The sequence below is a fragment of the Pleurodeles waltl genome, chromosome 11 (genome assembly GCF_031143425.1).
Source record: "Pleurodeles waltl isolate 20211129_DDA chromosome 11, aPleWal1.hap1.20221129, whole genome shotgun sequence".
Classification (NCBI taxonomy): Eukaryota; Metazoa; Chordata; class Amphibia; order Caudata; family Salamandridae; genus Pleurodeles; species Pleurodeles waltl.
The window spans coordinates 229282832-229309066 of NC_090450.1; the positions used below are offsets into that span (position 1 = coordinate 229282832).

Genomic DNA, 26235 nt, shown 5'->3' on the forward strand with positions numbered 1-26235 from the left:
GTTACCCCAACCTGTCACAGCTACTGACCCCAGTGAGGAATCCCAGGACAAGGGCAGAGGAACGCTACAATGAGGCACATATGCGAACTAGGAGGGTAATCGAACGAACCTTCGGCCTCTTGAAGGCCAGATTCCGCTGCCTCCATATGACAGGTGGTTCCCTCTACTACCCACCAAAGAAGGTGTGCCAGATAATGGTGGCCTGCTGTATGCTGCACAAGCTGGCTTTGCGATGCCAGGTGCCTTTTCTGCAGGAGGATGGGCCAGCTGGTGGTCTTGTGGCAGCTGTGGAGCCTGTGGACAGTGAAGAAGAGGAGGCAGAAGAAGAGGATGTCGACAACCGAAACAACATAATCATGCAATACTTCCAGTGAGACACAGGTAAGAAGATGTCACTGCCTACCACATCTCATACAATTTCTGGAGCTAGTATAAGTCTGTCATTTTCACTCAGTGTATGGACCCTGACTTGTCACTTTGACTTTCCATTTCACATATGTGGGTCCCACTTTGTGCCCTCTGCTATATTTCCTCCAGGCCTACAGCTGTGTTACATCGGTATGTGCACAAGTAAATTGACATTGCTATATTCCATGGTTATTGCAATTACACAATTGTGAAAGCACAGACTGAATCCAGATTGTTTTGTGATTGAAGTGTGTTTATTTCTGTGCTAATAAGTGGAGGGGGTTGTAAAATGGGCTGGGGGGATGGTGGAGGAATGTCCATGGCAGAGTCCAGTCTATTTGTTTCACAGGTGCATTGTCCAAAGGGGCATAGGAAGTGGAGCAATGGCAGTTAAAGGATGGACAGGTTGACAAAGTGGGATAGAAGGGTGACATTCAGGGGGGTCTAATTTCCTTGCGGGGGTCTTGGCAATGTTCTCTGTCTTGTTCCTGGATCTCAGGGACCGTTTGCGGGATGGTTCTCCATCTGCAGGCGGTGGGGTGCTGGTGTTGTGTTCCTGTGGCGGTGCCTCCTGTCCAGAAGCGCCGGTGGAGGAGGAGGGATGTTCATCATCCAGGCTAGTTTCAGGTGCCCCTTGTTGTGCCACTGTGTCCCTCCTGGTGTTGACAAGGTCTTACAGCACCCCTGCAGTGGTGACCAGGGTGTTGTTAATGGACTTCAAGTCCTCCCTGATACCAAGGTAGTGTTCCTCCTGCAGCCGCTGAGTCTCCTGAAACTTGGCCAGTACCGGTGCCATTGTCTCCTGGGAATGATGGTAAGCTTCCTTGATGCTGGAGAGTGCCTCGTGGAGAGTGGGTTCCCTGTGCCTGTCCTCCCCCTGTCACACAGCAGTCCTCCCAGCTTCCCTGTTGTCCTGTGCCTCTGTCCCCTGAACCGTGTTGCCACTGCCACTGCCCCCAATTCCCTGATCATCCTGTGTTAGTGGGGTTGCTTGGGTTCCCTGTAGTGGTGGACACACTGCTGATTGACGTGTCCTGGGGACAGAGGGATGGGCCCGCTGAGTGGGTGCTATGGTGGTGTTTCCTGAGGCGGGGAGGCTCTGTTGTGGCTTGTGACTGTGTCAGGGGAACCAACTTTCCCGAGGTCCCTGATGGGCCGGGACTGGTCATCTTGATCCAGTTGTGCAGAGCTGCTTTCATCACTGTGGGTCTCTTCTGTGGGGGGACAGGATATGTCTGGCACCTCCTGTCCGCTGTCCGGTGGTAGGGGACCTGTAGGGGTGCAAAGGCATGATTATTGCATCTGTGTGTGCCATTGTGTGCAATGGGTGAGTGACCCTGTACTCCAGTGCTTGCATTCTTGGCTTGTCCTTGTGTGATAGTTGGTTTGGGGTCTGTGTGGTTATCTGTAGTGGACATGCTTTGGTGATAGGTGTCCATGCGTTGGTGTTACATGCAGGGCTTGTTTTTGGGATGTGTGGGTTGTGTTGGTGTGGTATCTGTGGGTTGTTGGGGTGATGGGTGTGAGGGTAAGGGTGGGGTATGTGATGGCATGCAGGTAGGGTGGGGGATAAAGTAGTTAAGATTTGCCTTACCAGAGTGCAGTCCTCCTGCTACTCCTGCGAGGCCCTCAAGATGCAGTATTGCTAAGACTTGCTCCTCCCATGTTGTTAGTTGTGGGGGAGGAGGTGGGGGTCCACCGCCATTCCTCTGTACAGCAATCTGGTGTCTGGAGACCACGGAACGCACCTTCCCCCGTAGGTCGTTCCACCTCTTCCTGATGTCATCCTGTGGTCTTGGATGCTGTCCCACTGCGTTGAACCTGTCGACAATTCTGCGCCATAGCTCCATCTTCCTTGCAATGGAAGTCAGCTGCACCTGTGATCCGAATAGCTGTGGCTCTACCTGGATGATTTCCTACACTATGACCCTGAGCTCCTCCTCAGAGAACCTGGAGTGTTGTTGAGGTGCCATGATGTGGGTGATGTGTAAGGTGGTGTCTGTTGTTATGTGTGAGGGGATGTGTTGTTGTGTGAGTGTTGGTGTTGTGTGTCTGTGGATGCTGGTGTTGTTTTAGGTAGTGTCTCTCTCTGGCCTGCTTTCAAATTTCTGGTAGTAAGGGTTTGTGGGTGTGTGCTTTATATTGATTGGGTGTGTGGGTGTGGTGTGTGTATGTGTATCAGGTGTGTGTATTTTCAGTATTTTTTGTGCTTTTAGCCTCCTTCCAGTTAGTGACAGAAATGGGCAGGAAACCATTGCAGAATACCAGACAGCTAATCATTTCTGAAAAGTGGACATAATTATGAATTAAACAAGGGGTCATTTGTGTAGATCCTACAACGTTTTCCTACAGAAAATAACAGCTGAAATAAAAAAATATTGAAATTGAGGTGAAAAAACTGTCATTTTTCTCCACTTTTTACTCTGCAAAGTTTTCATGCAATGTCAGATTTTCAAAAGCAATATACCATTACGTCTGCTGGGCTCTTCTGGGTGTGGGGATATATATGGTTTGTAGGTTCATCAAGAACCCTAGGTACCCAGAGGGAATAAAGGAGCTGCACCTTGCAATGGGTTTTCATTGTATACTGGGTATACAGCAATTCATTTGGTGAAATATAGAGTGAAAAATAGGTATTTCCAAAATAGGCACAATATAAGGTGTTAAGAAGCAGTGGTTATTTGCAATCTCTGAATTCTGGGGTCCCCATACTAGCATGTGAATTACAGGGCATTTCTCAAACAGTTTTTTTTTTTACATACTGTCTTACGTTTGGAAGGAAAATGTAGAGAAAAACAAGGGACAATAATACTTCTTCTTCTATTCTGTGTTCCCCCAAGACTCTTGATACAAATGGTACCTCACTTGTGTGGTTAGGGCTAATGCCCACGAAAGGAAACGCAACATGGGCACATCACATTTTTACATTAAAATCTGATGTGTTTTTTCGAAAGTGTCTAGCGGTGGATTTTGGCCTCTAGCTCAGCCAGCACCTAAGAAAACCTAGCAAACCTGTACACTTCTTAAAACTAGACACCTTGGGGAATTCAGAATGGGATGACTCGTGGGACTCTCACCAGGTTCTGTTACTCAGAATCCTTAGCAAACCTCAAAAATTGGCAAAACAACCACTTTCCCCTCATATTTTAGTGACCGAAAGTTCTCGAATCTGAGACCTAACAGATCAAAGATGGGGTGACTTGTGGGGCTCTCACCAGGTTCTGTTACCCAGAATCCTTAGCAAACCTCAAAATTTAGCAAAAAGAAACACTTTTTCCTCACATTTCGGTTCTGCAAGGTTCTGGACATTTCTGAAAAACAGACACCCGAGGGAGATCAGGGAGGTGTGACTTGCGTGGATCCCCAGTGTTTTCTTACCCAGAATCCTCAGCAAACCTCAAATTTAGCTTAAAAAAAAAATCGAATTTTTCACTCATTTCTGTGTGGGATCACCGCAGTCGCACACATTTTCTTCTACCCAACGTTCCCCCTCAGTCACCCAATAAAAATGATACCTCACTTGTGTATGTGGGCCAAGTGCCTGTGACAGGGAAGAGCCAAAAATAAGTTGAAAATGAGGGGGAACGAAAGCGGATCCAAAAAGGCAGTTTGAAAAAAAAAAATGTTTTTAGGCTGACAAATGGGGCAGAATTTTTATCAGTATAGATGTGACAATGCTGGGTGGTAGGAAATTTGTGCATTCCTGAAGATTACAGAAGGTTCCATCACAAAAATATGGGGAAAATGTGTGATTTCAAGCAAAGTTGGAGGTTTACAGGGCATCATGGGTAATAAAATGGTGCGGGTGCATCTAAAGCACACCACCCTGGACTCACCCAGATGTTTAGTTTTCAGATGTGTCTAGGTCTCATAGATTTTTCTACATGGCAGCTTCCCAAAGTAAAACAAATGCAGCCCTCATCATTCCAAGTGGGAAGATTTTGAGAGTTGTACAAGCTCTCATGGCCCAAATGTAAAACCAAAACCCAAAATAATCAAATGTCCTCTTGCTTGCAATAAGATAAGATGTTATAGTGTGCGAGGAGAGAGCTGAAAGACTGTTACCCCATTCAGTTGGGGTGTGGGCATAACTGTGCCCATACTGGTTGGTAGCCACCAGCCCACTATTTTTTTTAATTCCCTGGCATCTAGTAAGCTTTCTGCCCCCCGGGGAGTAGATTTGGAGTAATTTCCCCAACTGCTCACCGGTGGGCAGAACAACTTTGTCCCCAATTTGGGTGGAGGTATGGTCATACCCTGACCCTCTTTTTTTGAAAAAAATCTTCCCTGGTCTCTGGTGGGCTTTCTGCCCCCTTGGGTGCAGATGAGCCTTACAAAAATAGGCCAATCTGCCCCCAAGTGGGGCAGAAATGGCCAACAATAATGCCCCCCCCACAGGGAGCGATCCTTGCCAAAGGGGCTGCCCCCCCAAACAAAACACACACACACACCAATCCCTGGTGCCTAAGTGGTTTCTGCCCTGCAGATCGGTCTGATAAAAATAGGCCAATCTGCCCCCAAGGGGGGTAGAAATGGCCTAAAATAAATTTGCCCCCTAGGGAGTGACCCTTGCCTATGGGGCTGCTCCCGATGTGTAAAAAAATAAAAAAAGTAAAAATCCCTGGTGTCTAGTGGTTTCTGCCCCCCTTGGGGGCAGGTCAGCCTAATTAAAATAGGCTGATCTGCCCCCAAGGGAAGCAGAAATGGCCTAAAATAAATTTGCCCCTCCAGGGGAGTGACCCTTCCCTAAGGGGTCTCTCCCCTTGCGTGAAATTGACAAAACAAAATTCCCTGGTGTCTAGTGGTTTCAGCCCCTCTTGGGGACAGATTGGCCTAAAATATAGGCCAATCTGCCCCCAAGGGGTGCAGAAATGGCTAAAAACCAATTTGCCCCCAGGGGAGCGACCCTTGCCTAAGGGGTCGCTCCCCACATGTAAAAAAAAAAACTTTAAAAAAACTGATCCCTGGTGTCTAGTGGGTTTTGCCCCCTCTGGGGGCAGATCGACCTAATTAAAATAGGCAATCCGCCCCATGGGTGGGCAGAAAGGCCTAATAACCTGAGGCCTAATAACTTAATTGCCCCCCTGAGGAGTGGCCCTTGCCAAAGGGGTCGCACCCCTTATGTATAAATATAAGAGAAAGAAAAAAGAAACAAACTCCCTGGTGTCTAGTGGGCATTTCTGCAGCCCGATTGCTTCACGATTGGGCTGAAGAAATGCTTAGAGGCATGAAAGGAAAGTCCTTTCCTTTCCAGCCTCTGCCTGCCCCACCTCCCGATCGGAAGAGAAATGCTATGCATTTCTCTTCCGATCATCCAGCGCAATGGGAGGTGATCTCTCATGAGGTCAGCACACGACATCGGACGTCACTGGAGGGGTGGGGGGGGAGGGAGGGGGGTTGTCGGGAGTGGAAGGGGAAGCGATTCCCCTTCCATCCGTGCCCATGATCCGGGTGCAGGACGAGCTGGTCTCGTACTGGGCACCATAGGGGCTAAACAATCAGTACTTTGTTATGAATTAACTGTGTCAAACTCCATATTTGAGATCATGTTAGCCTGTTTGGTAAAGAAATTTGGAAACAAAATACACCATAAAAAACTTTCTTCAGTCACTCTACATATTCATAGGGCATTTATTCTATCCGACGAAAAGGATGCGACCCATTTATCCCTAGGTCAAGAATAAGCAACACAAAAGAATAGTAAGTGCGCCTCAGATTCTTCGGTCTATTGGCTTGAAGGACATTGTTTGGGCTTACCCACAGATGAAGACCGATTGTATGTAAATTTGACCTGTGGTAAAGAACTGTATCTAAACTTCAAGTACAAAGATCTTTAAAATGGTGGGTTAATATGATTACAAAAATTCTCAAACTTAAAAACGATTTGTGGTGCAGAAATGCTTGCAATAAAGTGCCTATACAGGGTTCTCTCTTTTCCATAAATAAATCCCAGTATCTTGCCTTCAGTTTACCAGCAGCATTCGGGCAACTGGAAGATGGGATATGCCAGTATTCCCTCAAGCCAAATTCTACCAGTGATTTCTTGATGTTGCTTAGTCAGGGGACCCTTGATGTCCCAGGCTGAGTGATTATTTCATGGGTACAATCCTGAATGAACTTAACTCATTGATGCTCCAGAAATGAAGTCGCCTGGCCTTCAAAATGCATTTGTTTCTTCAGACCCTAGGCCTAAGATGTCACAATGGCCCCAAAGTTTTGCTACATAAAGACCAGCATTAAATGCTTCAGATTTGTAAACTTCTGTTGCAGGGGAAATTGGATAATCTGAAGTATAGTTTGCACACCTGAGAATAGCTGCAGCCTTGTGCTTTACAAGAAGAGAGCTTTTTGTAATTTATGGCATTCGAAAGTTATTCATCCAACTAATCCCCAGATATTCAAATTCAGAGACTCTCTCAAGATGGTTCTCCCACAACCTCCAAAACTCCCCTAAAAGTTTTCTTGCAAAAAAAAAAAAAAAAACCACAAACTTAGGCCCTCATTAGGAGTCTGGCGGTCCTAGGACCACCAGACTCGCAGTGGCGGTCGGACCACCGGCAAAGCGGCAGTCCGGCCTCCAGATTATGACTGTGGCAAACGCGCCATGGGCGGACTGCCGGCACCGCCACTTTTTCGCCAGCTGATGGCCTGGCGGTGCCGGCGGTCTCAATCCGCCATAGCAGAGCTGCAAGCAGCAGTGCCCAGGGGATTATGAATCCGCTCTTCGCCAGCTTTTACATGCCGGTTACACCCAGACCATATGATAAAAGTCTGCCCCCAACTAAGTGCGTACAGGACATGGTGCTTGCACTTTAGGGAACATTAGGTTGATGCACTTTGGCGCGATATATGATCTATTTAAAAAAATAGTATTGTACGGGTTTAAATCTGGCATTCCTTGAGTGCATGGAGTATGTTCTAAAATAGAAACACAATCTTTCTCAGAGAGGGAGAGTTCCATGTCATGACAAACATCGTGCAGAGCCTCCAAAAACCCAGCGGCTTGCCATATGAGTGCAGTATAAAGTTGAGGGATGGCTTTGACCCTGCCTGTCATGGTACAAATTATCTGAAGTCCATTGTGAGTTAATGGTTCTCTTCTGCCTGTATGCCAGTGTGCTTTCACCATGGCACTAACAGCCCCATACAGGAGGAAATGATGGGGGGGTCCCAAAAGTTTCAATAATGTCTTGCAGTGACCTTAAAGGGCGGTTTTCAAATAAATCACTTATCGGGGCGAGTTCAGCCACCTCCCCATCCCTTAAACCCTCCAGTCGCCCCTTGGCGAAGAACAGTCAAGCCCGCCAAAGGGAGGCCACGAGCATAAGGCCGCCCCTGCTACATTCTCTGTAGTTCTCTGGACCAAGACTATTCTAAGGATTCCACTAGTATATGAGTGGTAGCAGCTTATGTCTTTTGAAGAGGGTGGAGTATTAAGTGAACCCACTCAGCTCAGGTGGGAATAGTCCTTGCAATGCCTGTTGCCAGTTACAGAGTGTACTTCTCCAATTGGTCATCCAGGTCAGTTGTGCGGCCAAATAATGTAGCTCAAAATCTGGTACCGCCTGACCACCTTCAGTCACAGACAGTCGGATTTTGGCCAGGGAGATCCTATGGCGTCCCATATCCCATAGTAAAGTCAAAACTGAAATTGCTTATTTCCTGGAATATTGTGTGGGGTATTCATATAAAGAGCATGGAGAAGAAGTACAGCGGTCGCTGCAAGACTATCATTTTCCCAAGGGCTGCTCGACCATTAACCAACAAGAGGGAGTTTATGCCAAAGAGCTCCTGGAGGGTGCTGGGAGACCAACGTCGCTCGTATGTTACCCTCAATTAATAGTGGGGTAGCACAATAGATCCTCACTTCCAAGTGACAAAAAGCATGTAGTTCCCAGCATAGCTGTACCCCATGTTCATGGACCTTGTATCGGGTACTGGTTCATAGACAGGGTACCTAGGGAGATCTCACTAAATTCACTGAGCACCGTAATCACACCCTCCACATCGGTGTGCTCCCTAGAAAAACAAAGTAGTAAGTCATCCGTGTACAGGGAAATGTACAGTGTGGAGGCATAAAATGTTAGACCCCGGTATGCATGACCTTGCCAGAGCATAAGTGCCAGGGGTTTAACAACCTTGGTTAATAACACTGGCAAGAATGGGTAACACTGTTGGTTGCCCCTTTCAATGGGGCACAGCACTGAGAGGAAAGGCCCAGTCTTGACACAGGCTTCTGGGTCCATGTAAAGAAGTTTGGCCCAGCTAAGGTATCCCCTACCAAGACCCATAGTCATCATTATGAAGTGCAAGTACTCCCATTGAAGAGTCAAATGTTTTCTCCATTACCATCGCTTTAGGGTAAGTCGTCAGTGGGAAGTGCAAGACATGGACCAGTTGTCTGATATTCGGCATATGGATCCAGACTGGTCCAGATGCACAAGTTCCTGCAGATGGTGTTGAAGTCTGGTGACCAGTTCTAACTAAGAATTTTATAATCCACATTTAGAATGGAAAGGGGTCTATAAGATGATACAAGGTCCTACTCTTTCACTGGTTTCAGGAGAGGCACGAACAAGGCCTCTTGCATCGTAGGGGGTAGGATGCCCCTGTCCCTTGCGACCTTATAAAGCTGAGTCAGCTTAGGGGCTAGGATATCCCTAAAGGTCGAGTAGAACTCGAAGGGAAGCCCGTCTGTCCACAGGACCTTGCCTTGGGGCAGGGACTTATTAGTACCCTGCAACTCCTGAATTCGGATATCCCCCCACAATCTCTGCCACTGAGCTGCCCACCCTAGAAGTCCAGACATTAAGCACATATCTGTGCAGAGCTTGCAGGTTGGTATCAGGTGAGGTCCTGCAGAGCCTGCGTATCACTCTCGCAATTCTGAAGTAATATCAGCTTGGATGTGCACCCTCTCACCAGAGCCCATGACGATTACTAGCATTTGCCTGTGGCTGCACGAGGGGTTGGCAAGACAGACTAGTAAGCAATCTGTCTTGTCTCACTTGCTATGTGGTTTGGTAAGATATACGCGGTAATCATAAAATCCCAGCCTTTCTAACATCTCCAAAAGCTTCTCCTTAGCCTCTGAGTGATGTTGCTGCACCACAGGGTCATGGAGACTCTCTTTTCTAACACATCAAGTAACTGTTATTGCTAGGCAACTTCTTTGAGTAGTAATGTGCATACTCCCACCACTGTAGCAATGTAGTGCCTCTCACCACTACCTTGAATATCCCCCCTTCAGTCAGTTCTGAAGTTGTAGTCCGATCATTGTCTTAGAAATAATTTTGCACTGCGGTTGCCAGGGAGTCCCGGAACAACAGGTCCTCTAAAGTGTCTGTGTTTAATTTCCAAGTCAGAATTGGAGGTCTATGGGATTCCCAGCTAAGCATTAGTTGGAAGGTGTTATGGTTTGAGTGCGTCTTACCCAAGTACATTGTGCTAATCACCATGAAATTAAGGGCCTGAGTTAGATGTTTGCGGTAACAGCCCCACTGTCGGTTTTGCGACTGAAATCCAATGATGGTCCGCCCGCAGATTTATATGTTTATGGTCCCATAGACATTAACCCGCCCGAGTCTCACCGACTCCGCTGAGGAATCCCATCAGCCACAATGGCGCCATAGGAAAGAGTGACTGACGGTGGGACTCCAGCCACACTTACCACCGAGCAGATTTGAATGTGCCTTACCACCAAGCAAAACGTAGCAGCCGGACCTCTACAGACATGGACAAGGACACACTGATACACATATCACACACATATACAACTGTCATGATGGTGCCAGTATTTATTGCCAAATGAATGCTGGCACCATAATGATGGTACATCCACACTTGTCAACTGTGCTGATGTGACCACATTGCAAGGAATCTGTCATATTGTGCTTCAAGTTGTGTGTGTGAGTCAGTATATGTATGTGTGTGTGCAATGCAATTGGCTGGGTGATGTGGAGGGAGGTGTAGTGGGTGATGTTGTGTCAGTATGTGTGGCACTTGCATATGGCGTGGATGTTGTTGTGTATGTTGTGTTGTGTGTTGCTGCATGCAGAATTCAAGTGGGTGTTGTGTGGCACTCACAGTTATTAAGTGTATTTGTGCATGTGTGTGCGTGTGTTTGTGTAGATGAGTGAGTAGTTGTGGTGGTTGTGTCATGGGTGATGCAGGAGATCGCATATGTGAAGGGTTGAGTGTGTGTGTATGACTCACCTCTATTCCATAAACCACTGCCATAGTCCGATGTCCATTGGGTCCACGGATGTCCTCCCTTGGTCAGCAAACCACCAGCAGGACACCTCCTGTCCAACTGTAACGTCTAAATATGGGCGTCGAGAACCCTCCTGGCTGATGGCTATGAAAAGCACTCTATTGTGGCGGTCTGCAGCTCAGCTGCAATAGATCTAAATGCGACGGACAGAACACTCCCAATTTGACTCTCTTCTCGGGACCGCCACCAACACGGCATGGTGGTAACACCACCAAGCTCTAAATCAGGCCCTAAGTGTTTTACAACAAAGTAGTGTGTCTAGTTGCATGGACAGAATGTGCATGCCGGTAAATAAGAATATACACTATGCTGGGGATGGTGCGCCCCCTATATATCTTTGAGTTCCCACTCTTGATGCCCTGGACATTGCATGTGTTGGGGAGGAATGTAGGGGAGGGTGTGACCATTATCAGGTTGGTATCAGCTAAACAATTGAAGTCCCAGCCCACTGTCAATGAGTAATGCAAAAGTTCTGAAAGGTCAGTAGACTGATTTCAAGAAAGCTGGTTGGTCAGTATTGTGAACATAAAGGTTCACTATTGCCACATCTTTCCCATCTAGTTTGCCTACCAACACTAGGAATCACCCATCCATGTCTATCTCCACAAAGTTTGGTAAAAAGGGTACTCTAGGTAGAATCCTATGAGTACGCCCTGGGGGAAAAGGCAGAGTAGGTTGCAGAGTAGACTCTGCCCGCTGCATTTTTTCCAAGGCTATACCTTCTGCCTGAGTGAGGTTTGTTTCCTGTAGTAGGGCAATCTATACCTTACGTCTAAAGATTTTATATATTTTGCTAGGGGAGTTCAGAGCATGCACATTTCTTGTGAGAATTTTCTAACGTTAGAGTGTAGAGTAGCGTTTATCCTGTATTACGTCCCTCACTTGTCCCACACAGAACCCAACCTGCAGTTCCAAATCCAGCAATCTCCACACATCCAACATTACAGAAGGTGGTAACAATACTAAAAAAAGAAAAAGAAAACAAACCATATTCAAACAAACCCCAAATGTGCCCGTGCATGATGATAGCGCCGTAGCAACTTGTCCAAACTGTCCAATTTGTGAAATAACTTGGTGCTCCTGCAGAAGTCGGCTTCCTACCTCTCTCCCGAGCCACCACTGGGGGGAGTCATAGTAATACCTAAAAAGTGCAATAAAGCCCTGGGCTAAACAGAAATATAGCAAAACCACTGTATGGCCTAGTGCAGGAGTATCATGATATAGCCAGAATTCTCACACCAGTATGGAAGAACAGACCGGGGATGTGGTATACATGCCCTGTGTAGTCAAATAAGGTTGTCTACTGTGTGGCGTTTGACTATGGGCATCAGGACACTAACATCAGAAGCCAAAGTGCTACCCACATTAGGTTGACCATCATTATCTGAGCTAGCCCCCCCAAGACCCAGCCTTTGTCAACATTACCGCTGCTGCAATGACTCCTTATCTCCCCTCATGTGCTTGCTGCTGAGTGAGCAGTACACCCACCCTGTTTCAAGCTAGAGAACACTCTGCATCTGTGCTGTCCCTCTGCAGAGGCTCCCTGGGTCATAGGTATCCGCCCATTGTCCTACCTCCTCTGGTGTGGCGAGGATTCTAGAAGTTCCATCCAGCTGAATCCGAAGCATGGCAGGAAACAACAAGGCATAGATGATCCCACGTTCATGCGGTCTCTTTTTCATTGCCAAGAAGGAGGCCTGCAGATGATGCAATGGTACTATAAAGCCCAGGAAGATGGAGACCTGTGCATTGTTAACAGGGAAGGAGCCCTTAGATTGTGCCTGTTGGAGTATATAGTCCAGGTCTTGAAAATGTAGTAGTTCAGCTACTACTGGCCGGGGTAGGGCCAGGCAATTTCTTCCCTGTCACCGGCAGAGGAATCCCCCACCCACCCCCAGCAAGCACAATACTCCCTCCACCCCTCCACACCAGAACCCCCACCCCCCTACCAGAACAGCACCCCACCCCTCCTTCTCATACAGCACCGCTCCCCACCCCCTCTTCCTGTACAGCACCCCCTACCCCAAGCATACACGCACATGCACACAGACACCCACATGCAACCTGCATACACTCATTCACTCACCTTGCATACATTCATACACCAATACTGACATATACGTATTCATTCACAAGCATCCATACACGCATACACTCACAAGCATCCATACACGCACTCACTTCAACATTCATACATGCACTCACTTAAAAATTCACACACGCACTCACTTCAGCATTCATACATGCAGTCAACCATGCATACACACATACATTCACACACACATACACACACACCCATGCAGACACCCATACAAACACCCATACACACATACATGCACACACGTAGACAACACGCACTCACACACACAACAACTACCACCCTCCCACCCCCGTTGGACACCTATCTTATCTTGTACGGCGAGGAGGTCATCAGGAAGGGAACGGGTGCTTCCACCACCAGCAGCGCCCCACCGTCAGGACACTGCCAGGCCTTATTACAGGTCGTAATATGGCTGGCAGAGTCTTTTGGCGGGGCGGGGCTAGTGGTAGAACCGTCCCATGTGCCTCCACCTGCAGTACGGCTACTGAAGATTTTCTGCCCAAAATGTGGTCTTCATTGGACCGCTGGCTCGGGGGGTCCAACTGCCCTGATGGTCTGAGCGAGGATATGGCGGGTTGGCAGAGGCCGCCAAGGTCATAATGAGGACCATAGTCTATGTTGCTACTATAGGCCGCTCTTCAAGAGGTTGATCAAGCACTGGTTTTGAATGGTGAGCGACCATTGCAGGCATGGGCGTGTCATATCAATCATGTGAAAAGACTATCTTTTCAAATGTCTCTTGGATAAGGTTGTTAGATGTGGTATAGCCACAGTTTATCCTAATCTTTCATTAGGTCACCTGCCACTGACGATGGTTTGTATGTTAGGTTAAAATTTCTTGTGACTAAAAGATGGTGAGAATGAGAGTAGTTAGTCAGGAGAATATTATGTAGTTGAAGTGTGGCCGATTCTGTTTGAGGATTTGACTAAAAGAAAGGGCATATCCCAGTCAGATGTAACCCTCAGTCCCTTGGTATTTCTCTTCAGAACACTGTAGGGAGCATTTTATCCATACCCCAAGCCCTCCAGAAGATCTCTCAGCCCATGACGGGACAGAAGGAACAAAAAACTCCTTAAACTAACAACAAAAGCATTGTCTATAGCCCGTGTCTCTTGGAACACATATAATTGATATTCATCAATAAGTTTCCACCAGACAGTGGATAGGGGCTGTTAGAAGAGATTTTTTTTTGGACCCATCCCTTGCATCTGTACAGCACCAGTGGTTTGATGTTTTTTGGGGTTAGCAGCCGCTCCCTCTTCCCAGAACGTCATCAAGCACAATAAATGGATTGTTGGGCTCAGTGTACCTAAAACCATACAGAGTAGGCAAGATATATGAGAGTTAATTTTCCTCTTGGAGTAACAACAATGCAGAGAACTGTTTAGCAGTGGAAATAGGTGGGGGCACATTAATGGCAGGGGTGCATGGAAGTATTCTCCATGTTGCCAGGTTCAAGTGTCTATAAAAGTAACCCAATGGCAAGTGTTTTACCCGACCTGAATAGATAGGAAATTGATGGAAGTGATGTAAAAGCATTTTGGAGATGTCTGGGTTCCTGAAGTTGATAATAACACAATAGTCAGAGTAGATTTTTGGCAGTGGACCAATCCAACCCACCGTTTGCACCAATACATTTTATCCAATGCATTGATATTATGCCTTACATTTCTATAGCTGCTCTTTTGATTCCGGGGGATGAGGATTCAGAGGAGGACCATTTGCTAAGACAATTACATAAGGCTTGCTTCCAGAGGGAGATCGATCGTATGGCCAGGTAAACTGGCCCATAAGCAGGCTGATAACGTTTCTAACTGCCTGTTGCCCAATCTGTCAGGGTCTCCTCTTGTGGCCTCTGGAATAAATTTCCCCCTCACCAAGGAAAGGCTCGGTGCTGGGATGGTGACAAGAAAGGTAATTGATTTGTGTTGCCCCCTTTGGATGCCTAATTTGACCTCCTACACAATACCTGGATAGGAAGTCAAGGTGGTTCTTGATCACAGGGAATTGTGGGTTGCCCCCAGTGGCAGCATCCTCACTCCTTTCCCCCGTAGTTCTCCTAACATCTTTCATTTGAGTCTAGATGAGCATGGATAGAACATAACCTGCTGTCTTAAATAGAGGCAACCTTGGAACATAACAACTCCCTGGGGGCAACGTGATTGATTGGCATGGGTCCTGTTAATGCTCCCACACCATCCGAGGACATAGCAGAAGGCTGGGCACTCTCCCTCTTATGAATTGAATTTGGCAGTCATTTTTTATGCTTAGCTGCAGGAACCACAGGCACACTGTGGAATTGAGGTGACTGGGCCAGCTGGGGAACGCATGCAAATGCTTGGGGATCAACATCAGGATTCATGTGAAGCAAAAGCAGCTGGCTTTCCCATGAGTGACAATTGTCTTTCTGCCAATTTAATCTCTTTAAATATTACCCGCGCTGCCTGAGCTAGAAAACCTTTGATTGTCATAGTGGCTGAAATAGACGAACTCGAGGATGAGGTAGACCCAGGTGTCTTGGATATCTTTGATATGGTTGTCCCAAGTTTACACTTCCACATTTCTGGATAAAAACACACAGGAAACACTACAACCCACATATAACCAGTGCCTTAATATAATGATTTGTAATAACACGGCACCAAAGACACAAGTGTAAACAGAGGGTATAGTGAGCCGATCTCTCCTCTCAAGGCACTGCTAGATCATTTGTGCAGATTTGTAGCTAGCAGCTAGTCCAGTAGTCTCTAGACCCCAACAGCTCTTATAGTTTGATAGTAGTTTGGCAGGGTAGGCTCAACCACACAACTTAATGCCCCAGAGTTTTGCACTGGGCAGAGGAGTGAGGAAGTGGAGCTGGTCCACGTGAGACCGGGCGGGCAGACAGCCAGGTGGAAGCCTGGTCAGAAGACGAGCAGTGGATGATGGTGAGTGGCAAATTGAGTGAAAAAGGTAAAACAATGGTTGGCACAGTTATAACACAGCTATAGCTGCAACAGTAGTAGAAGACTTACCTCCTCCCTATAGCCTTACAACAGACACGGACACCACCCACAGAGGTGAAGTTGCCCTTCTCTCAGAGCCACTTAAGAACATTTGTTCTACTAGTCACTGCTCTTCACTGATGGATGAAGTCATGGTTGTTGTCTCATAGTGGGTGCAGTAGGCTCCTCTTCTACTCTTGTGTTCTTTTATTCAGCCCAGCAACAATAACAGGGGCTAAAAGATTGTGGTGGATCCAGTGCTAGCCCTCTAAATAAGCTGCAAAGGGGAGGGGGTGAGACAAGCCACAAAGGGCTAGGGCACACATCCAGTCGCATGTTCAAGAACCCCCTGCTCCCCCAAAACTGGGCATTGTGAAAGCTCCTCCCAATGGCTCAGTCACCCCTGCCCAAATGCAGCCAGCTGGATTTTACCTCAGCCACAAAAAGGAACTGCTCCCTCCTCTGCTCCCCTCCACATAAACAAAAGCAGAAGGCAGAAGAAAATTAAGGTGCAGCTGGCCTACCACGTGGAAAGACAGTAACATGGAGAAGGAAGGTGCAGTGTGGAGAGAGTACCAGAGAAAGGTGTGGAAAACCAGCCGATGGGCTCATCATTGGCATTGAAGCTTGAGAAGAGATGGGGCAACAGGAACTTGTGTGCCGGCACAAGCAGAGTAGTCAGGCAGCCAGGAAGGAGGGTGTCAAATATTTCCATTTTCCCATTGACGTTGCGAGGAGAGAGGGCATGTGGGAAATAACCATCTTCTGTGTGATGTCCCAACAATTGTTGTTGTCTGCTTTACTAAGGTTAGAATTCCTTGCATTTTAACCCTGATAAACAGTAGTAAACTGTCTGGGCTCCCTCTTTAAACAGGTCGACATTGGCCTAGCTCTGATTGGTGCAATTCACTTTTTTATAAGGCTACCGCTTACATGGAGAGTTAAGTACAACCTTTTGACTGCAGCAACTCTTCTGCCATCGCCTACAGAGGCAAGGAAAATATGCCATAAGGCCTATCCTGTGTAGTCTCAAAGCAGCAGTTTGAACCCTGCTGCCGAGACCTGTCAAAGTCACCCTTCTGACAAGTTGGAAAGCCTGACTTTAAATATTAAAAAAACATCACTAAGCGCACCTTGCTGCTCGCAAGGTAAGGTGCAAACTTTTAAGGAGTGGAACATGAATGACATTACAAAAGGCATGTTCTCCCAGTGACTAAGCACAAAACAACATTGTCACTGGCCAGGCTCTAACTGGTACATATGATAATTCAAAGTGCAGATTATATGCTTTAATCTATAACGTTTCACTTTTAGCAGCTACAGACTCCATTCAAAGATTTGTTTTAATATTTAATAAATAAACAATCTAATGGTGAAGTCAGATTTTTCTTAAATATAGATGACAAGTAATGTTAGCTTTTACCGTCCCGAAAGCTGCTGGAGGCTCATTTGTAGTATCTCTCCAACCATTGCCCAGCCTATGCTTGGCCCAAATGAGATGTGCAAGGGATGTTAAAATTGCCCCCTGACTAGAGACAATGGCCTGAGCGTGGAGAGGTGCTTTCTTCTTCTTGAAGTGAGATCAGCCAGGGTAGATCCAGGAACTTTAATAACTTCAACAGGGCCTGCCTGTCACTAGCAAATGTTAGGTGACACTCGGAAAAGCCCAGCCTTTGTACCCATAGTCAGACTGGCAACAAACCGAGAGGGGGAAAAAGCTATACCCAGAACCAGTTTTGTGTCAGCACAGAGATTGACCCTTACTCTGGCCACACCTTTCTGTAGGCACAAGGGGGAGAAGATCTTCCCATCATAAGATCTTCCCCATCTTGAATTTCGGAAACACTGTGGGATTGTTTGCAGTACAGCAAACAGAAACTGCTAATAAAGTGAGAGGGTTGACCCCAGGAACTTTTGCCCCATGATTAAGGAGTGCCCACAACTAGCTGTGAAACCCAAAGGCTGATGTCAGGCATAAATGCTGCACCCCAAGACATCCCCAGAACACTTTCTGGATCTGCAGAAGTGGAGTTTTGAAGGACTGGATCAGCTCACCCTCGTATCCTGGACAAAGAAGTGCACTTCAAGGGTCAGTTGGCTGATCTCCTACGTGGTTACAGGGATGCAAGAAGGTATGACCTTAATTCTGAAGTGCTCAGGTGAGCAGTGGCAGCAGGACCTGCACTGGTCTTTGCTGTTGGAGTCTGCTGATACCTTGAGACTCTCAGAGTGCCCTTCCCGTTAGGTCTTGGGGGCTTTACAAGTGTTCTTTTGTGGGTGTTTGGGCACAAGAAAAAAGTGTGGAAACTTTAGAAAATGTTCTACCAAAGCTACAGAGTTTCAGGGAGACCTCAAGGATAAAGTATCTGACCTGCAGTTCCATGGTGTTGGATTGAATTTCGGCTTTGTCTTGGTCACGGCTTCCAAAACCTCCTAAAATATTACCATGTCCCATTCTGCAATGGGATTTGAAAAAATTTCTGTGAGAAAGCTCCAAAGCTCGAGAGCTCCAGCAGCGTCAACTTGCTTCAGGCATACAGCCTTCGGTTCCATGTCAGGGGCTACAATATGGCAGTGTCTGACTAAAACACTTGTTGTATACTACCAGGGTTCCATTGCCGTCGGCTAGGTCCTAGCCTACGGCTCCCATAAACGATCAGTAACACTTTGTGCTTTTTGGTACCATTTCCTTAAAACTTAAAAAATTCATATTGCCTGTTCCTTATATTGGATTTTAAGGTGTCATTTTATTTCTCAAATTTACTGTACCTTTCGAATTCGGTTTGGTATTTTTATTGATTGCTGTTTTTTCTTTATTACTGTTTTGGTACTACTTTAATACTTTTCAAATTCCCCTAGTTTAAGCCCATCTACTCTGTGTCATGGCTACCAGAACTCATGTTAATTTAGTTACTCTGAGGTTATACCGTGACAAGAACTGGTACTATGCATTGAGGTGGGCAGTCACATACCAAAAATAATACTTTTTTATGGACGTATTTTTAGTCATGGTATATGATTCCCGTTGGTAAGGCCATCTACTCAAACAGCATTCTCTTCACAGCAGTGCCTTCAATGACTATTGATTCTAATTGGCAATGTCTGTTTTCTCCCCTGTCTTAGAGAGGCAGTCTTGGTTGACATAATCTGTGTTAGCAATGGCTAAATAAAGGATGCATTGCTGGACATGATCTGCATTTCTGACTGTCATGCCTATGTTCATTCATGATTTAGGAACTGCAACACTGGCAGTCATAGACCTTGATTAATATTGGCACCATACAATTATTATGACCAATAAATAAGTGCACTGTCATTCAATGTTTCTTAATCCCACATGCTCCTACAATATAGGAGCAGAGGTGTGGAACTAATTGGTCATTATGGTGCTCTAATCTGTGACTGATAAGAATGAGTAGATGTTGAGATTTTTGCCCCTGATCTCAAGTACTTTGTTTCTGGATAGTAGTAAATACTGTACACAATGAGAGACTTGACTTTTGAATTATCCTACCAGGCGATAGGGCTAATGTCTAAACTCTAATCTTTCTCTTTTAGGCATGGTGGATTCCTCCATGATGCCCATCATGGGCCATCTTGTTGATCTTCGTCACACATCCGTGTATGGGAGTGTATATGCCATAGCAGATGTGGCCTTCTGCATGGGTTTTGCCATTGGTAATATTTTTAACTTTCTCATCCTGAGTAGGAGTAGGAAGCAATCATCCACAAATGATCTCTGTGGTTGTATGACAGAACCACACATGCCAATACCATGCATGCATTTACCCCGCGGTCATTACAACAAATGCGTCTTTACCAAGCATTCCTTTAAAATGAAAACTTACCTTGAATAAACCTCTACTATGTATGCTTTTACAATGAAAATTTCATTGTAAAGGCATGATTGGTAAAGACGTGTGTGATAAGTGTAATACATATATATGTATTTATATTTTATACACAGATGCATACATGTAAAATTATTCATAGAAACTGTGCATGGCAGGGGGCGCAAGTTCTAGTTACCTTAGGGGTAAAGTAATTGTTACTTGAAATAACTCTAAATATAACAGGTGAATTTCTATGGCTTTGAAAGTTTAAAATGTGAGCCTAACTATAACGTCCCGGTAACCTTTTGGTTTTTTGAGTGAAAAAAAAAATATATATATATATAACCTTGTGGCAATTGTTAGGACCTACTTTCTATAGAAAAAGCATATGTTTACTTGCCTATATCTTTGGCGCCAGTTGATGAATCTGCACAACATTCTCCCCAAAAAATCACCAGTCATGTCAGCTGCTGTCTGGCAAGCTTTGGATGATTCGTCAAGTGGGGGCTGAGAAAAAGGAGGGGTGTCCCAAAACGTATTTTGCCCATTAATTTTTTCCATAAGGATTTTGAACAGCGATAGCATCAAAACCACTGGACAGATTTACACCAAATTTGGCAGAAAGGTAGCTCTTGGTCCAGAAAGCAACTTTCTTGTTATTTGTTATAAATCTGTTCAGTAGTTTTAGAGAAATTAAAGAAAAGCCAAATTTAAACATAGAGTGACGCCAAGGATTTGTGACCCCTCCAGATCTCATTCTGAGATCTGATTGGCTGCCAACACTTCAAAAAGGAATTGTTGGCAGCTATATTGGGACTCGGCTTCAGCCAAGTCCCAGAAAAAAAACATTAAAAAAAACAAAAGGGGCCAGGGTAGGGACACCCTGGCCCTTTAGCTCTGGTGTTGGGGTCCAGAAGAACCCCAATGGGAAAAAAGCACTGTTTTAATCTGTGGAATCGTGACTGGGTCACGACTCCCGTGCTTTATAATACCTAAGCCCCCGGGTTAAGCCCATTCCTGGGGGCACTGGTATTTGTAAAGCGGTGGTGCTGCCCAGCCCCCCCTGCATCCCAGAGAACCACCACCTCCACAGGGCTTCCAACTAATATCAGGTGGGGTGCCACGTGGCCCCCCCAGCCCCAGGGACCACCAGCTCCCCGGAGCATTCATTAAACTGTGTGCGGGGGTTGCAGGCCACAGCCACAGGGACTGCCACTTCCCCGGGGCACAAGAGCAATTTACCATGGAGGCCACCTGCCCCCCCCCTGCAGCTCCAGGGACTGACACATCCCTGGGTCACAAAAGTAATTTAATGTGGAAGGGCCACCCAGCCCCCGCTGCTTCCCCGTGGAACACTACCTCCACAGGGTATACCAAAAGAGTGAAGGTCTGTTTCAGACCCCACGAAGCCCGGAGACCACCACCTCCCAGGGGCTATGCACATTGGAGGTGGACCACGCGGCCCACCTCGTAGAGCTACTGATGGCTCTGGTGAATCCCAAACCCAGGGCCGGCTCCTGCTATGTTCTGGGGTGCCCACCCCAGGAAAAAGATGTTTGCTTTTGCTTGGTAGGAGCTTTGACAACTCCCGCCAAGCGAAAGCATATAAAGTCCACTTTCCGACAGAGTGAGCCGTCAAACAGCTGACTTTTCATCTGTCTTCCCAGCATGCAAATGTGCTTGCAGGGCAAACAGATGAATACACAAGCAGGGAGCTGCTATTAAAAGCAGTTCCCTACTTGTGGGAGCAATGCTGTCTCCCACAGGATGTGGTGGGCTGGCTAGGACCATGGGGGCCTTGATGCTGCCCTGCAGTCCTGTCATCTCTCTCTCTCTCGCTCTCTCTCTCTCTCTCTCTCTCTCCTCCATCCCATTATGGGTTGGAAGAGAGAGAGAGTGATTGTCACTGCATGGTCTCTCCATGCAATGACTTCAAAGAGCTAGACCAGCAACATGTGTGGTCGGATGTTAACGTTACGTTTTGATGCAGAGCACAGTCACCTGTGGCTTAATGGTTAACGTCACAGACCCTCACACTGACAATTGAGGGTTCTACTCAAGGTGTGTCCTTGATCATCTCCCTCCTTTAATTTCTTTTAAACTTAAAAAGTTTAAGGATCACACTGAAAGGTGATCTCACTGTATTAATTGACAAACACATTTTTCTTTTCAATTTGTTCAGAAATATCTCATTCTCAGTATATCATCCATCAAAGCCTAAAAGACTCCCTTTTCCTTTCACTCTCTTTGTCTCTTTCAATCTCTTTCTCCCACTCACACACCCACTCAGACCCTTACACACCACTCAGACACTCATGCACTCACTCACAGACCCGCTTAGAGCCTCATGCACCGACTCACGGCTGCACTCAGACCCTCATACATCCACTCACAGACCCACTCAGTCACTTACGAACCTACTCACAGACCCACTCAGACTCTTACACACCCGCTAACAGACCCACTGAAACTCTCACGCACCTACCTACAGACCCTCACAGACACTGACACACCCACTCACAGACCCACTAAGACAATGAGGCACCCACTCTCTCACCCAGACTTACACTCTCACAGCCCCTCTCACACCCGGTTGCACCCTGTCACACCTATTCTCACACCCAGAGAGACAGGCTGCGGCCAACTCCCACTGCGCACATCCAAAGGGCTGTGCCCAACGTAAAGTTGGGTGGTTAGGAGAGTTGGCCTCAGGGTTTGGATTCAGGCCAGGCCCTGTGGCCAATTGCCGCCACGCACAGCTGAAGGCTGTGCGCAGCGGTGGTTGTGAAAACATACATTAATAAAAATTATTTTACGTTAAATAAAAAATCAAAATTCACTGAAAAAAGCAAAGGTTATAGGGACGTTTTAGTAATAAAATAGAATTTAAAAAAAAAGAAATTCACTTAAAAAACAGAGGTTACAGGGAAGTTATAGTTAGGCTCACATTTTAAATATACCAAAATATAGAAATATACCAGTTATAGTTAGTTATATCAAGTAACTATTACTTGCGCCCTCACCATACACTGATAAATACCGCACAAATTACAGCACTCATGACGTCTTTGATAAAAACATTGTTATTACTAATGTAATATGTGTAGTAAAATTTTTGAAGAAAAATCTGTGCATGGCGGAGGTGCGAGTCATAGTTAACTTAGGGCAAGAGTTATAGTTACTAGAGATAACTATAAATGGTGAATTTTTATGGTTTGGTACATTTAAAATGTGAGCCTAACTATAACGTCCCTGTAACCTTTGGTTTTAAAATATATAAATAAATATATATATATATATATATATATATATATATATATATATATATATATATATTATAATAATAATATATACCTATCTTTACCATTCAGGCCTTTACAACCAAATGTGTTGTAATGGCACGGGTGGTAAAGGCATATTCATTGTGAATGCATGCGTGGTAATGACATGCTGGGTTCAGCCTTCATTGTAAAGGCTGTTTCCTGATGTTGGTATGAGGGCTCAAGAAACATTTTGAGGATTATGTGGATTACACCCAGCTGCATTCATTGGCAAGAGTTTAAGACTAAGCCCCCCAATAGGGGTTCAAATGTACCACCTCTTTTGGGACAACTAGGTTTGCGTCTAATTCAAACATTTTTTTTGCATAATATCTGATATGCTTTATGGTATGTCCACATTTACTTCTTTTACAGAAAGTTAACCCATAGTGTATAGCAGATGGAAACTAAAGCTCCTGTCTTCTGATGATACAGCATGTTTGTCACAGAAAGGAACAAAGATCAGTGTGCGATGTTCATTGGATGATGCCTTTATTGTGATTGGATGACCTTCTGAAGCTCAAGTGCTACACAAATATTCTGGATTTTGATTTGTTTGAAATTCAAATGTTTAAGAACTAGAATTTTATGTTTAGTACATAGCACAATGGTGTGGCACGTACGAGACAAGGCAGCATTCTGGCGTGTGAAGAATGTACTTAAAAAAAATAGTATGCAACATACTGTTGGCATTTGTTTATCTACCCATAGGTCCATCTACAGGAGGTGCCGTTGTTAAAGCCATAGGTTTTCCATGGCTCATGGTCATTATTGGAGTCATTAACATTGCCTATGCGCCTATCTGCGTATGTCTACGGAGCCCCCCATCCAAAGAAGAAAAGATGGTGAGTCCTTAAGCCAGTGGCTCTTAGATACATTTGATAATTGCCTCATATGACCCAGTCGTGCAGCATAAAGGGAGGTATTCACAAAGGCATTTTTGAGGACATTAAGTAGTAATACAGGAATTTAAGCACATATAATTATAAATGCCTTTGTGAATGAGCACAGAAATGTCCAACTCCATACTGGTGAAAGTGCAACAAGGATGGCATAGTCTTTTGTACTACTTGTATATGAATAGTCTCTAAATATTCACATTGCATTCCCCTTGTAGGTGTTTTGGGGCCAGTTCGCAAAGACGAGTATCAGTATGTAAAGCAGTACTACAGGAGTACTACTTCACTTACTCAGAAATACCTTTGTGAATCTGCACCAGAGTTTCTACATGACAGAAGCTTTTAACAATACTGTAGAGTTGATACTCGGCAGTACATTTTGATTGAATGTCCTTATAACTGAATGTCTGCTGGCATTTCTTATTAGAAACCTATGGCTATCTTCTTACTTCTAAATTCAGGGGTAAATAATCACCATGTTCAGGAAACAAGAAGGGCTTCTTGCAGTTCCCTGTGAATGTTTAATGCCGTTATATCTTGGTGTTTTCCACAAGTTACTGCGCTGTGGTAAATCCATGTTTCTTAGGAAGAATTTTGCTTGGTAGTACAGCTTTGTGTGCCCTCTAGAGCGAGCTTCTTAAGTAATTTGTAAAAGTAGTACACCTGACTCGGAGCTACTAATTGCTACAAAATTCATTTACTTGCCTCACCTTCGATCTCTCTGCCTTTCAACATATCACAAAGGCAATCTTTGATCACTGGCTACCTGCTCATAAGAAGCAACTTTAAAATATGTTGGTATTAATCTATTTAGCAGTTTTAGACTTGGTGCATGTCTGCCCTAAGACAATGATTGTGCATTATTTACTGGGCAGGACACTGTTTTCTCCCTGTGTCACATTTGGTTGTTTTTAAAGATTTTTCAGGGCAGCTTGCATTGCTGTCAGTTTAGTTTTTGTGCAGGAAGGAGTCCCTTCTGTCATAAAAAAACATGTTTTAGGACAATTTACTCTTTGACTGTAGGCTGCAGAATGAAGAACATATGGAAAGATGAAAAAACAAGGAGAAACTAAAATATTTTGCCTTGTTACACCAGCCTCATGGAGGCAAAGGATTTTGCCATAAATCAATGTCTACAATTCATTCTAGAAATGGAATTGTGTAAAATCCATCGATGGATGCATGGGAGCCTTCATGCACCACCCATCCAATGCCCCTTTGACGATAAGTAACACAAGGCTGCACATTGTACCACGTTGCATTACTTTTTATTACAAAACAACACAAAGCTGTTTGCATTAGTTTGTAAATACAACTTGAATTTTACATCCGGTCTGCAATGAAAAAGTAACTTTGTCAACTAACGACCTCAGTGCTTCCAAGGAGGATTTTCTATTTCCTAATTTCCTGGTTTACCTGAAATGTGACAGATATGACTGTCAAGAGGCCATTTGTGAGTTACAGTGTATTAAAGCTGAAACTCAACCACTCTGTCCTTCAACTTCAGATTATTCTTCAGGTAATGCTGTTTAGATATACATGTTACATAGTTAAATTAAACCTTGCCACTCTAAATCTGTAAAGATCTAGCACAAAATATTCCAGGAAGAATTTCAGATTAGGTAATGGTAACCTTAAATCATGCAACATCTTCACTGTTCATGAGGATGATGTGTACAGCTCCCAACATCTTGGCTGTGAACAAAGATTTGCCACTCAATGATCAAGGTATTATTTAAACATTAAGCACACTCTCAAATCGCCTAAGGCTCACCTAATGACTATACCTGTAATGTTTTTGCCTGCAGGCCATTTTAAATTCGGAATGCCCCATGGACACAAAATGCTACATGACCCAGAAGAACCTGCGGGAGCTCCCACTGTCAGACCCTAGTGACGAGGAAGAAGCGAGTGAATAGTAGACTCCATTCATTCTTCACTTTCTGTTCTGTAACTGATCCTTCTTTGCAAGATAATAAATATGTGAGAAAACACAAGATGAACTTTATTTGCCTAAATCATTGGTTTTGAGTGAGAAGAAGGCCAAAGAAGTGTGTTCTTCACTGATTGCAATCTGCATGGGAACACAAGGCATATGATCACAAACTAAGTGCCCATCCATGCCTTGTACATTGACCTAGTTTAGAAGTGTCCATCTCTAATTAAGGAATGTGTGTTCTTCATAAGAATATCTCAGACCTCCTGCATCCTTTCTTCACTTTCACAACATATCCGTGGTGAAGCAGGCAGCATAGAGGCAACTGTGTTCAATGGGCAAGGTTATCTTCAGAGATAGGTGGGAACAGGGTCACTCTAGAATCTGAAGTTCAGATAGTCATATTAAAGTGAGGGATTCTAATCAGAACTGTGGGTGAAGACTGCATCTTAATGTGGGATTGCTTAACAGAGTGATAAC

The 26235-nt window shown here is 45.2% G+C and overlaps 1 protein-coding gene across 1 annotated transcript in view; it reads left to right on the forward strand.

Annotated features, from left to right (window-relative positions):
* Positions 1-25810, forward strand: part of SLC18A1 (solute carrier family 18 member A1) — a 128031-nt gene extending 102221 nt beyond the window's left edge. The window contains exons 14-16 of the mRNA XM_069213456.1: positions 19326-19445; positions 23632-23765; positions 25628-25810. Of these exons, the coding sequence (XP_069069557.1) occupies positions 19326-19445; positions 23632-23765; positions 25628-25738 (365 nt within the window). The 3' untranslated portion in view covers positions 25739-25810. The remainder of the gene's footprint in view (positions 1-19325; positions 19446-23631; positions 23766-25627) is intronic.
* Positions 25811-26235: the final 425 nt, after the last annotated feature.